The following is a 13603-nucleotide window of genomic DNA, read 5'->3' as shown; positions in this document are numbered from 1 at the left end:
ATGATTTCTAAGATGACCTGAATTGTGCAGAAGACTGGCATTTACTTTTTTTCTGTTTTCTGCATTATTTTCCAAGGCTTTTAAAACTGTTTAGGTCTCTCCTTTTAGAAGGCACTTAATCAGCTGTACTTCAGGTCACATTGCAGCATTTTCCATTTTCCTTGCCCAAATTCAGTTAGAAATTGTGGAGTGAAGAAAGTGGAAACCAAAGCTGTCCATTCTCAAAGTGTACCTTTTGGCCCATCCTTCATCTCAGCTATTTCAGTGTGTTTCAGTGAAGAAGGAGGCTCTGTGAAAAGAGATTGGCTTGGGCTGTATCAAGTACATGTCTTGCATCCTTGGAGCTGGTCTGGAGAACACTTGCTCTTTGACTTCATTTGTCTTGATTTAGCTGGAAAACAAAAGGGGTGTGTGGAAGAGGATGCCAGGTGTAGAGGATGAGGGACTGCCAAGGTCTGCTCCCAAGCTTCCCATTCCCCTGTTTCAGGCCCAGTCCAGGGGAACTTGGAGTGGGACTGTTTAACAATTTAATGGGTCTGTAGTGCAAAAATGGGATGCTGCTACTCATGGGTTGCTTTTTGTTCTGCTTTTGTTTCTGTGTTCTTTCTTCACGTTAGTTATACTTTGCATTTCAAATTTTCACTAGTGCTGTTTTAAATGTAATCTAGAAAAAGTTGAAAATAGCATGCTGGAGATCTAAACTGGGGACATCTACTTCTGTGAGGAAGAACAGTAATTAACTGTAATTAACACCAGTGGCCCATATGTTGGCCTTGTGTCAGAGCCATCGTGCTGGGGTTTTGTAAGCAGAGATGCAGGGCTGCTCTCCAGCATGGCTGTGAGATGGGCAGCTCATCCTTCAAGGCCTGTGACAGATGTGTGACTGCTCCCTAAGTTTTCTCTGCTGTAATTACCAAGTGTTCATGCTGTGTTAATCTGCTCAGTTAACCTGTGACAGCCTGTTACAGCACCACACTTGTCTGGAAATGTTGTTTCTGCAGAAAGCCCAGACCCAGCTGAAGCTGCCCATCGTCCCTTCCCTTCAGAGGCTCATGATTTACCGCTGGGCTCACCAGGCCCTTGCTACCCCTGCAGGTCACCCTCTCATGCCACTCATCTGGCAGAAATTCTTCCTCCTGTATCTTCACCGACCAGGACCACAGTATGGGTGAGTCTGCCCTGCTCCAGCAGATTGGCAAGCACTAATTAATTGCACAGCAAGTGAGAGTCAGTGTGTGACACTGACTGCTCCCAAAAGCAGTGGGTGCAGCAGTTTCTCTGGTGAGCCAGTTTATCTGCAGAGACACTGATGTAACATTTGCAACAAGACTTAGTTATACTTTTTTGTTCATTTTTAGATTACCTGTAGATGGCTGTATTGGAAGACGCTTTTTTCAGAGTGCAGCTCATGTGAACTTGCTAAATGAGATGAAGCAGCGGCTGACAGAGGTGGCAGATTTCCACCATGCTGCCAGTAAAGCACTGAGAGTGGAGAGTCCTGAGGGCAGTGACAGGTCACCAGAGAAGGCCAGCTGTTCACCTGATTACCTGACTTCACCTGAGCTGCATAAGGAACTCGTCAGGTAAAAAAAGCCTTCCCAGTTCCAGGTTAATCAATGCAACTGCCTGAGTAACTGCTGCAGCACAGTCATAGCTGTGTGAGGAATGAAGGTTGTGACCTTAGATGTACTGCAGGCACTTACTAAAAGCATAAAATCATAGAACCATTCAGGTTGAAAAAGCCTTCCAAGATCATCATAACCCAGCACTGTCAAGGCCACCACTAACCCATGTCCCCAAGTGCACAGTTGGGCTCAAATCCACTCCTCAGTTTGCATAACTTGTTTAGTTTGAGAGGGGGCTGGTTTTACTACTAAAAATAAAACATTGTTGGTAGGTTTGTCACTTCCTTTAGGGGAAAAACTTTGCTTTTTTTTTTTCTGGCAAAATATTTATTATTTAGGCATATCTGCTACTCATATGTACATCACTAGCTATAAATGTTAAAGGCTACTTGGTGTGTATATATGTTTGCCACAGACCAGGGCCTGAATTTATGTCTGAGTAGGATTACTGCATCAGGAAATTTACTGTGGACTTCAGCACATGATTCAGTGCAGTTTGCTTGGTTAGCAGCCTGAAGGTGAGCTCTGCCAAGTGTTTTCTGTGCCACCTGAAAAACGGTAAATCTGCTTACCAAAACCTTGCCACAGGACTCTCTTTTTGTCTTGGAATAGGCTAAGGAGGGGGACACAGTCACTCACTGCTGTTCAGCTGGTGAATGCTCACTGTTGTTAGGGATAGTAGCTCCTAAGAGATACCTATACCTTGTGTACACTAAACCTGAGGAAGTATGTGAATATAGTTGAGGAAAGAGTTGAAAGGATTATTTGAAATATTTGAAAAGAGTCCCATGTTCAGGGGCCCTGGACATGTGGAATCAGAGCTCCTGCTCAGTGCTTCCCTCAGCGTTGGTACTGTACAAACAAAAAGAGGAGATCATAAATCCCACTTGGTCTGTGAAAAATAATCCAGAGATGCTCGCTGGATCAACTAGATTAATATTTTCAGTCTTTCCTTTCAAATAGGTTCCCCACTCCAACAGAAAACCAGACTACTCTATGCCCAAATAAATCTTATGCTCAGGAAGTTTAATGACCTTTCTAGTTTTTAGACAGGAGGGAAATTATTGGTAGGGTTTATAGGGGCTGATGCTTGGGATTGGTCTACTTCCATTTTTTCACCAGTGACACTGATGAAGGAAGCAGGAGTTTGCTAGTGATATTTAATACCACAGTGTGAAGATTTAATGGCATTCTAGTGCTTCCTTGTCAGGAAAGCTTGGATGGTGTGGTTGTGAAAATGGTAGCAGTCAGTGGGATGATGTCAGCTGAAAAAAAGGGTATATTATGTTAAAGTTTTAACAAAGGAGGAAATGAGAATGAACTAGCCATGAATGAGATTCTGGAAAGAAATTAAAAGATGTGATTTAACTCAGGCATGACTTTTTGGAACAGACACAGCAGAGAGGTTGTGGGGTGAGAAGCCAAAATTTGTTTATGTGTACTCTGTTTATACCTTTGATCTTTTGAATGGGGTTGTGGTGATATTTTCTGACATAAGAGACTATTCCTGTCCTGGGTCTTATACTAGTTTGCATAAATGTTTTCCTTTTCAGAATTTGTCCTCTTACTCTTTTGTTGCTGCCCTTCATATTTTTCTAAGTACCTTCTTTCCACTGCTGGTTTTTAACATGACAGTAAACGAGTGAAAAAGCACCTGAAATGTCTTTTTTTAACCATGCCACCTTGTAGCATTATTTGTTTCCTTAATTCTAACCTTAGAACAATCAAATTCACACTGATTTTTTTCCTTTTTTTTTATTTTTTTTTCCCCTCAGGCTTTGTAATGTTCTAATTTTGTGGTTGGAAGAAGAGAATTTCCAGAAAGGTGATACATACATTCCCTCTTTACCAAAGCAGTATGATGCACATAGACTTGCTAAAGTCATGCAGAATCAACAGGTGGGTTGATAATAACACTGGCAAACTGAAATCTAAAGTCCACTTGCTAAAATGAGTCTTTGAAATCCGTGAGAGAATTGTGTTTCTGGTCTTTAATACACATACAGCATGTATGATACCTTCATAGCTCTAATCTTTTTCCTAAAATTCTGTACTATCCCAAACTGCCTTCCTTTATGCTTGAAAGAGGACTCAGACATAGATTCCTTTAATATCTATCATTTCTTGCAACACAATCTCTTTTCTGTACTGCTCTGTAATTATTTTTATGTTCTAAATTGGTATTAGATGATTATTTAAGTTGCAACTTTAAATAACAAAATACTAGATGCCAGAACCTGCTTGTATTGTTAGTCTATAAAATGTCAGGTTCAAATATAAGTTACTGAGTGTGTATTATTCTAAGCCCAAAAACTTAGTATAAGCAAAGCCCTGCAAGAGGAGAGATTTTGGAATGGCATTTCTTTATGCTTGCTTTGTTTTCACTCCTCCAGTGTCTATGACTACTGGAAGTGCAGCCTGCTTTAGCCTGGATGCAGTTTATCATGGCATGATGTTTTAGACTATCTTGGTCTCTTGTATTCTCTTTTAGGAGCAGATTTTAATAATCTGTCTTTCTCTTTGTCTCTTATGTGTTAGAAATTATACTCTGTGTCAGGTTTCATCTCTAAGTGTCACAAATGCTTTTCAGTAGATATGTCTGTATGATATGTATAATAAAAATAGTTCATTGTTTTTCTTCAGTTTAGATTTTTTGCCCCAAATAATAAATCTCCTATGACTTAAAACTGCAGAGTATATTTTTTATGTACTTACTTTAGTTCCCCAGCTACGAGGATGGGTGGACAGCACATGGTGCTGACCAAAAAGGGGATGATAATTCAATTCTTTTGTACTCCAGGATCTGTGGATGGAGTATGTCAATGTGGAACTCATACACCATGAGTTCCAGGAAGCACTGAACCTTTGGCTGCAGGTTCAGCTTGAATCACATGCAACCTCTACTTCTGCAGGGGAAACAGATTTCACCAACCCTTTGTCAGGTAAGAGGTAAAAATATCAATAAGAAAACTGTACCTTAAAGAATTACTGGAATGTCAAAGCTGTGGTTTCTTTAGGAGCCGAATGATGCCTGTGAATAAAAATGTTTATATGGTTTGTTTTCTGTGGGTACGGTTGTCATGGTTTTCTCATAAGATTTTTGTGTGAGAGGCTAACACTGATATTTTTTGGTTCAAATTTTACCGTGTCACAGAGCAGATCTAGGGCGTCATGGGCGAGCTCCCCAAAAATTCTACATCGATTGTGCTCCCAAAATTTAGAGAGACAGGTACAAGCAAAGATAAAACCAACTGCATATCTCTCTGGGATTTTTTTTAGTTTAGTTTAGTTTGTTTGATTTAGTTTTGTGTTGTATTTCCCTATGTGTTTCGCTGGAATTTTTGGCATAGTGAAAGGGTTGTTCTAGCACAGAAGGGGTTATAGTTGTAGCTGTACATTAAGGATGTGGTGAGATTCGATTTTGGGCTGATCCAAAGAAGAGGATGGAGTGAGGGAACGGAAGAGAACTGGAATAGACTCATAGGTGAACTAACACTGTTTGGACAAAGAAACTGAATGGAAATCAGCAGGAGGAGAGGACTGACCGAGAGAGAGGCTGTGCTCCGAAAAGGAATTGACACTGACAAGACTAGGGTGAGGATGAGTTGAAGTAAAAGGAAGATGAATTTTGCTTAAAATTTTGTCTGGGTGCCTGTGTCAGATGAGTAAAATAAATGGAGTGACAGGAACACTGGAAGACAGGAGTGTTTGGGGAAGACCTTTGATCTTCTTTGGTCAAAAGACCTCTGGTCTTTTGATCGTAACCTTTGCGTGATGGAAGAGCTGGGTATGAAAATTAGCTGTGTGAAATAAAGTTTGACAAAAATAAGATCAGTTGAGTGATGGGGGAACATGAGAAATATTTGTCTACAGTTAAAAATGCTTCATGCAGAAAAAGTAATGTTTTTGTTCAGCTGCTCCTAAACTTTTCTTATTGACCTGGCTTGCTTCTGCTTTTTTAAAATTACTTTGTAGCCAAAGTGAGGATCATGAATAATTTGAAGAAGCTGGATACTCCCAAGCCCCCTCTGCCTCTGCAGACGATGAGAGCTCCTGTGCCGGTGATTTCCTCTGCCACTCTCGTGAGTCAGAAAGACGCGATCCAGCTCATGCGCAAGGACCTGAACATCTTGCAGCAGCACGCCAAGTGAGTCATGTCTGCCCCTTGGGCCTCACAGTGTGTCCAGCAGTGCCTTAAAATCATCATGGAGTCACAGAATGGTCTGGGTTGGGAGGTACCTTAAAGATCATCCAGCGCCACCCCCTGCCACGAGCAGGGACACCTTCCACTGTCCCAGGCTGCTCCAATTCCCATCCAGCCTGGCCTTGGGCACTGCCAGGGATCCAGGGGCAGCCACAGCTGCTCTGGGCACCCTGTGCCAGGGTCTCAGCACCCTTACAGGGAACAACTTCTTCCTAAAGATGCAGTCTCATTTGTGGTGTTAACACAAGACTGTCAGTACTTGATTTCTGCTTCTTGTCCCCTTTATTTACTCTTTCTTCTGGTCTATCAGGTTATTATTCTACTTCTTCAACTCACATAAGAGTTCACAAGTCTTATCTAATGGCTGAGACTACATCAGACAGCATCTAACTTATTTTCTCATTTGGCAGATTTCCTGAAATAAAACCTTTTAGGCTAGGTTTGCTGACAATGAGTTATTTAACCCTTTTGCACTAAGGTAGTAAGTGCAATATGAAGCACCCAGGAGAGAAATCCGATTTCTGGTTCTGCTAGCTTTGTGAATGAAAAAGACTTTCTATTTTTAATGTTCCAACTCAGATAATCCAGCTGAATTGTTTTCAATCACAACTGGTCAATCTATAGCTGTTCTTACCAAATGTAGTAATTTAATAACAATAGTATGAACCAGAACAAAACCTATTAAGCCCACGAGAGGCTGCGTCTAAACAATTCCAGTATCAATTTTAGGTGGGTTCTCTTTTTTCTCTTTCTGTTTTTTTTTTTTTTTTTCACTTTTGACTGGATTATCACACTCCAGCTTGCTTCTTTTTTTTTTTTTTTTGGTCTGGTGTAAAATTGCATCTCCTACTGAGATTATTCTGTTTAGTTTCCTTCCAGATTGTCATGTTCAAAAGAACTCACACATACTTGAGTAGTTTTGTTCTTATGAACCTGTTTTTTTATTACTTTGAAGTGCTATTACTTTGAAGTTTTAGCTCAATTTCATTTAATAACCTTTTATGTTTTCCAGGAAAGTGTCCTGAGTCTTTGTAAGCACAGTAAATTGAAGTCTCCTCTCTTATAAATTCTAAGCGTTGCTGTTTTCAGGAAAGATTTTGGTAATTTTATTAATACATGCCTTTCAGAACTGCAGCTCTCTGGGAGTCTCAGCATGTTGCTCTGAACAGTGAGATCCTGGACACGGTGCCCAAGCTGTATGTCAACAGGGAGGAGCAGATCACCCTCCACCTGGAGTGCCGGGGAACTTCAAATAAAGAGTGCCAGGGAGCAGCTCAGCTCACCATCCAGGTTAGAGGCGTGGCATCACCTCTGTTTTGGGGCTGTTGAACATAGAGGATGAGTGTGAAATGGCTCAATTAATACAAAAGTGGTGGTAGCATTTGACCAAATAAATCCACACACGTATTAATGATCTGAAACACTTCATGTGTAATGCTCAAAAGGAGAGGCAGATCAACAGCTGAAGAATAAGTTGTTGCATAATTTGTTATGCTCATGGCATCCATTCTAAACTGCTTCCCAGCTTATGGATGTGGGAGTTTGCTTGCTGATAGGAATAGAAGCTTGAAAATGTTTATGGAAATACTCCCATGTTGCTTAGTAAATTAATTTTTTGATCCCTTCTAAGTTTCAGTCCCTGTGGATTAAAAGCCTTAGATAAAAGACATGAATTCTATTAGTGTGTGTGATAATTAATTAGGAACATGACCAAGGATGTGTACTTGGGCATGATGTACTAAATCTGATCAAAGCTCTCGGGGGAAAGCCTTTCAAAGTCAGAGTTTTTTGTCTGGACTCTGCTTTGTTTATAGAAATAGCTGCAGCATGGAAGAGTTTTAGGAAAACTGTGTTGGTTCTGAAATCACTGTGTGTCTTTCTGTCATTTAGTTTGAAGGGAAGCACAAAAATGAAGCCGTGAGCCAGCAGCTTCATGCTTTGCGCAAAGAAGTGAGACAGCTGCAGGCAGAAGCCATGAAGCCACCTTCCCTGGGTGTTGTGGAAGCAGCTGTACACGTGGAGAATTTCATAACGTAGGTTGTTCAGTGGTGTTTGTGTTTCCATTTCGGTATGTCAGAGTTAAAATGTGGAACCTGTTTGTGTGTTTTTCCTTGGGTTCATCAGCTTGGGCCAGCAGAGCTGGAATCCTGAGACCTATGTGTTTGTGACACAGTAATTCTTATTATCAGAGGTCACTCAGGCTCAGCAGGGCACACATTATTGTGTTGTATTTCAGTTTATTGTTTTCTATTTCTTTTTATTGTTCTGTGCATTATAATAGCCCTCCTGATCCTGTAAAAGGATACTGAGTGATGACAAGGATGCTGTGCTAAACTTTAGGAAGTGGCAAACTTGTACCACAGCTGACTCAGCTGTAGGCTAAATTGCATGATTTGAATATGACTCTCTATGGGCTTTTCTCTGTTATAGTGCAGAACATAAATCTTTAAAAGAGTGCTAAAATTTGAAGTAATTATTCAGTAGGTGAAACAAAATAGTGCAGTGGAAGCAGGCAAGACAATACCACTTTTTTGGGGTGGGATGTGAATAAAATGGGGTCATCCAAGGCCCTCTTCCTTACTTGAAGACCTTTTACAGTTCATCCCAGAGGTCCACTATTGTAACTTCATCCTCAGTCTTCCAGATTTCTCCTGGGATTCTTTTAGTGTAGCTGAACATAATGATTATACAAGTAAAAGGATTGATGTACTACTTCTTGTTCATTCTTGATCATTAATCTGAAAAATTCTGTGGATGAGCTAGCTCTTGAGATTTTCATCTGTGGAATTGCATCTTCTTCACCTGTTTTAATTCAGACTTGGTGAAGACAGGGGTTTGATCTCAATGAAACATTTACTTGGCAATACACAAGAAAAGATTGATTCTGTTTTAATTCTTTTATTGTTGAACCTGTGAAATAAAATGGGGTGGTTTTTCTTTCAATACGAAGGCAGTTGAGATGCCATAAGTATATAAGGAGTACATGAGGAAAGGGAGAAATAATCCATTGGAACTATGCTTTGGAAATCTTTCAGTGTTCATTTCAGTGTTCACTTTTTGACTCTGATTATGGAGACTTTCTAAGGTTTGGAAGTATCCATTTCAGTCAGCAAAATTACATAAGCTAAATCTGTGACTTTTCAGTCTGGATATGAGAAGAAGTGATACTCAAGGAGTATCACAAATCTTAAGATTATATGTTGGCAAGAAGCCTTTCTTTATTGTCACAGGTTATTCTCCATATATAAATTTAATTTGTGTTTTTAATACTTTTAGGGCCCTGATAAATATCTACAAGGTGCAGCCTATGCCTGCAATCAAGAAAGTTGGAATTGGTTTGTTTTTCACATTGGTAGAATATGTGTGTGATGAAACTCAACGTAATCCTCCCACAAGACAGTTCTTCACATCCTGCATTGAGATTCTGGGCCAAGTGAGTTTATTTCTTGAATATAAAAATATTTTCTCAATTTTTAAAATTTGAGTTTTGATGCTTATTCTTACTCCAATTTCACTGCTGTTAATGGAGGGGAGTTCCTAAACACGTTCAGAAGCCTCAAAGTTAATTTCTAAGCTTCTGTCCCATTTTGTTTTCAACTAATTGTGTAATATGCATAGCCCTTAGGAGAGGTGAAGCTTGCATTTAAGCAAAATAAAAACTGTTGCTCTGAGGTGCCTCTGCTTAGTGTTAATAAATTGTCAATGTGTTAGTTAAATGCTGGAGTTTTGGGCAGGTAACTAAGGTTTGGATAAATTCAGTTCATAAAAGTGTTTCAGCATAGACTTTGCTTTTACCTGTCACTTTCTGGTTGATGCACATCTTGTCAACCTCTGTATTTAGACACCTTTCTTCTACAGCCTTGCAGTGTTCTCCATGTAGTGAGTTGTATCAGAAGTTTGCTGGTAGGGAAGACAAGTGCTTGGTGGTGGTGGTAATGTTTGCTGTGTTGGTGCTCTGAGAAAAATCATTAACCTCTGCTTTGGGTCCAGAAATTTACTTTTATCTTAGATATAGCTTATTTCCATGTGCAGCTGTCCTTGAGAACTTCTAACAGGTGAAGTGCTGAGAAATTCTTCACAGCTGTAGCTCTGCTAAATTTTCCCTATTATCAAGCAGGGCTAGTGAAATCAGGGATTAATTTTCTAATGCTATTCCATCAGAAAAAAATGCTATTTTAGGTGCTTTTAGGCAACATATGTTATCACAAATGCTGGTCTAAATTGAGCTAGGAAGATATGTTTGTTTTGTGGAATAACAGCACTTAGTTGATGTTAGTATTATAATCTCAGTCTTTTGTTTTTGTGAAGAACTTCCCTCTTTATAAAATGACCAAAACTGTAGCTGTCTCAACAACAAGCTTAAGAGGTGTATTTTCCAGTTGACTGATATTTGGCTGTTACTTTTTCCACCATTCCCACTTTCCTCAGGTGTTCATCAGTGGGACCAAGTCAGAGTGCAAGCGTCTGCTCCAGACAGTCCTGCAGAACCGGAGGCTCTGTACTCTCCTTTCTCCTTACTTCACTCCTGTTGCCTCTCCCAGTGAATTTGTGACTTTATATGAAAAGGTTGTGGCCTTTCTGAGTGAGGATAACAGCGATGTTGTCTTCATGCTGCTGACAAAGGTAAAGTCTGGTCTGTGGCTGTTCTTTGCCTAAAGATCTTAAGCTAAAGTCCTTAAGCTAAAGAATAAAGAGATGCAAATCTGGTACTTTAAAATAGCATTGACAGGTTCTGTAGGGCTGTGTTGGTCACACTGAATGGAAAGTGTTGTGTTTAAGTTCAAGAGGGGCTGCAGTCAAAAGCAAATAGCTTAAGTAGTCTTTTCCAGCCCAGATAGTATCAGTATGTGCTTCCCAGGGCTTACTGCTGAAATTAAAACCATCTCTCAATGATTTCTTCTGTTTGGTATCTCTGCAAAGACATTCATCACAATAGCCAGTGAGCACCAGGTATCTAATAATCAAAACAAAATTTGGGACAGTGTCTGCATTTTCCAGCTCTGTTTGGCACCCATGTCTTCCCTGCCTCTCTTAAATCAGAGTAAGGTAGTAGCAAGTGGTTTGCACATCTCCTGTTACTCATACTGCCAGTGGAGAAATTAGTGTAACACTTGGCCTTTGTACTGCTTTGATCCTCCTTTTCAGTTGCAGGGAGACAGCTGGAAGCAGGAGGTTGTCTGTCCTGGGCAGGACTCTAAGCTGACCGTGGTGGCAGTGGCCAGTTAATGTCACACTGACCAAGGTCCAAGCACATACTCAAGAGGCTATGAAAGCTCCTCCACCTGAAAATGTATGGACTGTGAGCATCAGTCCAGTTTAATGCTTGAGCAGACATAACTTCATGGATCTGACCCCTCTGCCAAGGGCTGTTTCATAGATCTAGTCTCATCTGCAGTATGTTAAATCATACCCTTTGAAGAATGAGGTTTGGAGTTAGGGTTAACGAGATGCAAATTCATGAGGTTTTTCTTAAATACATAAAAATGTCATGATTTAATTTTCTGGTGAGTTCTCCCTCCTCCTAAAGGTGTTGTGTCTGTTGAATCTCCTGCTTACAAAGGCTCCCTGTGCTCTGTTGCAGTTTGACATCACACAGTGGTTGAGCGTGGCCAAGCCGCCTCTCTCGGAGCGCACCCAGCTCCTGGAGTCCATTCACTTGGCTCTCAATGCATGTGGCCTGGAACCTGAGGAAGATATTTTGATGCCATTTAATATCTTCTGCAAGCATTGGACTAACCTTCTCCAGTATCAGTTCCCTGACCACTACAGTGATTTCTTAAGGTTGTTCGTGCAAAGTGAGTATCTGAGGTGATGCGTCCTGAGCCTTTGTGCAGATTCCTTCTGGCTTAAAAATATGAGCTCTGTGCAGTAAACTGCAGAGTGATTTACACTTCCCTAGGTTTCTACCTAGGGCATTTTTATGTGCCTTGCTATGTGATGTTTTTGTTAGACATATTGTAGCTCTTTTGTGGGTCAAGGCACACACATCAGTGACAAAAGATTTTTCAGCCTATGTAAGAGAAGGATGGAGGAGAGTCTTCTGTTAATGGAAGCACCTATTAATGGTTATGCCGTGGTCTGTAATGCAGAACCTTTGATTACCCTTCAATATCAGGCAAAGAGCTGGAATTATGAAGATGTATAACTGGCACTGAAATCTACTGAAAATGTCCTGGTTGGCATTTGATGCCACCTATCTTCTGATGCACCCCTCAAATGAGTACAAAAGTTCTTCTCTTTGTCAAATCATACCTGCTGAGGCAGCAGCTGCCTCTTAACGCGTATTTGTAGCCAGGAATGTACAAAGTGACAAGGAAGCTGTCTAAGAAGAGAAACGTGTAGATGCCAGAAGGAAATGTTGATTACATTTGCAAACCAGAGATAATGTCTCACCCTTAAACTTGGGGCTTTCAAACTCCCTCATTACCTAATTTTTTATGTAGCAGGGAGCCCTAATTTCAACCTTTTTTAACTTGTTTGGAGAAAGGGACTAACAACTTTCTGGTTTCCACAAATGCATTCCCTTCTTTCTCCTAAGGCTCATCAGAACAGCTTCTAAGCCCTGACTGTTGGAAGGCATCACTTCAAGCTTTAGGGTGTGATTCAGCAGTGACTGAGCAGGGCAGTGTCAAGAAAAGTGATTCTGCTGAAGGTCCTGTGGTGAGGGATGCTGCAAAAACTCTCCTCTCCACAGAACAGGTGGGTGCCTCTTGGGTTGATTTATGTTTTTTGGGTGGAACAGATGTCCTCCAGTGACAGGTAACACTGCTGTGCAGCCTTTCTGCAGCTGATTAATAGCTTCCTTCTTTTCACAGGTCAGAGAGACAATAGAGTGGCTTTCTACATCCTTCTGCAAACTCCGACTGGCCTCTGTGGACTTCAGGACTTTTGGCTTGTTTTCAAAGTGGACTCCTTATGTGCCTGTAGTGAACACATTCCTGGAGTATCTCATTAAACGACTGATTGACACTGAAGTTGCTAATTTAGCCCAAGAGCCTGTTGGCAGTAGCAGAATTTTAGCAGGTAACGTATCTTAAAAGCAAATTACATAAGAACAGACACCTGATTTCTCTAATTCCCTCTGTTAGGGGCCAGCTAAATATACAGTAAAATCTTCTTCCTTTGCAATACTTTGCAATAATGGTAATGTTAAAATATGGATGGGAAGTGTTGGTGCTACTTCATGGCCATGTAGGACTTGATACTTTATAATCTGAGAGGAAGCTTTTTTATATTTTAATTTGCTTCAAAATTATTTTATGAGGCAATTGTATTTTCTTCAAGAAAAATAGAGTCTTTTGCAATGAGCAAAGTTTGGGAGGAGACACTACTGAATTTCATTATGGATGATTTAGATCTGGAGAAAGTTGGCTTTTCTTTTAATTTTTAATTAATTTAAATTTTAATTAACACATTTTAATATGGGCAAGTTTAAAGTGTGAATCAGCATTGCTCTCACAATCTCTGGTATGTTATTAAAGTTATGCTAATAAAACATCTTAACAATGTAAAATGCTTATGTTGTTTGTTAAAACAACCCTATTGTTAACTGAAGTTATTATTAAGCATATTGTATTTTAAATTTTTATTTGACCAGAAGGAGCTGATTAAATGGTTGGGCTCAATGATCTTAGAGGTCTTTTCCAGTCTTAATTATTCTATAACTCTGTGAATGTTAGAACGAGAAAAGGATATGATACACAAATTTAGAAAAGTGTAATATGTTCACTGTTTCTGATTTGAAAGAAAAAAGCAACTTTGTTTTGTTTGCTTT

At 40.1% G+C, this 13603-nt stretch overlaps 1 protein-coding gene across 2 annotated transcripts in view; it reads left to right on the top strand.

Annotated features, from left to right (window-relative positions):
• The window catches only part of EPG5 (ectopic P-granules 5 autophagy tethering factor), a 61657-nt gene that overhangs the window by 35540 nt on the left and 12514 nt on the right, over positions 1–13603 (top strand). For both annotated transcript variants that reach the window (XM_056514062.1, XM_056514061.1), the window contains exons 22-33: positions 1002–1168; positions 1359–1583; positions 3401–3524; positions 4426–4567; positions 5601–5772; positions 6957–7119; positions 7720–7862; positions 9106–9262; positions 10258–10452; positions 11411–11624; positions 12368–12528; positions 12645–12852. In XM_056514062.1, coding sequence (XP_056370037.1) covers positions 1002–1168; positions 1359–1583; positions 3401–3524; positions 4426–4567; positions 5601–5772; positions 6957–7119; positions 7720–7862; positions 9106–9262; positions 10258–10452; positions 11411–11624; positions 12368–12528; positions 12645–12852 — 2071 coding nt within the window. The remainder of the gene's footprint in view (positions 1–1001; positions 1169–1358; positions 1584–3400; positions 3525–4425; positions 4568–5600; positions 5773–6956; positions 7120–7719; positions 7863–9105; positions 9263–10257; positions 10453–11410; positions 11625–12367; positions 12529–12644; positions 12853–13603) is intronic.

The sequence above is a fragment of the Oenanthe melanoleuca genome, chromosome Z, assembly GCF_029582105.1.
Source record: "Oenanthe melanoleuca isolate GR-GAL-2019-014 chromosome Z, OMel1.0, whole genome shotgun sequence".
Taxonomy (NCBI): Eukaryota; Metazoa; Chordata; class Aves; order Passeriformes; family Muscicapidae; genus Oenanthe; species Oenanthe melanoleuca.
Note: the sequence above shows the minus strand (reverse complement) of the source record. Positions and strands in the feature narration are given on the sequence as shown.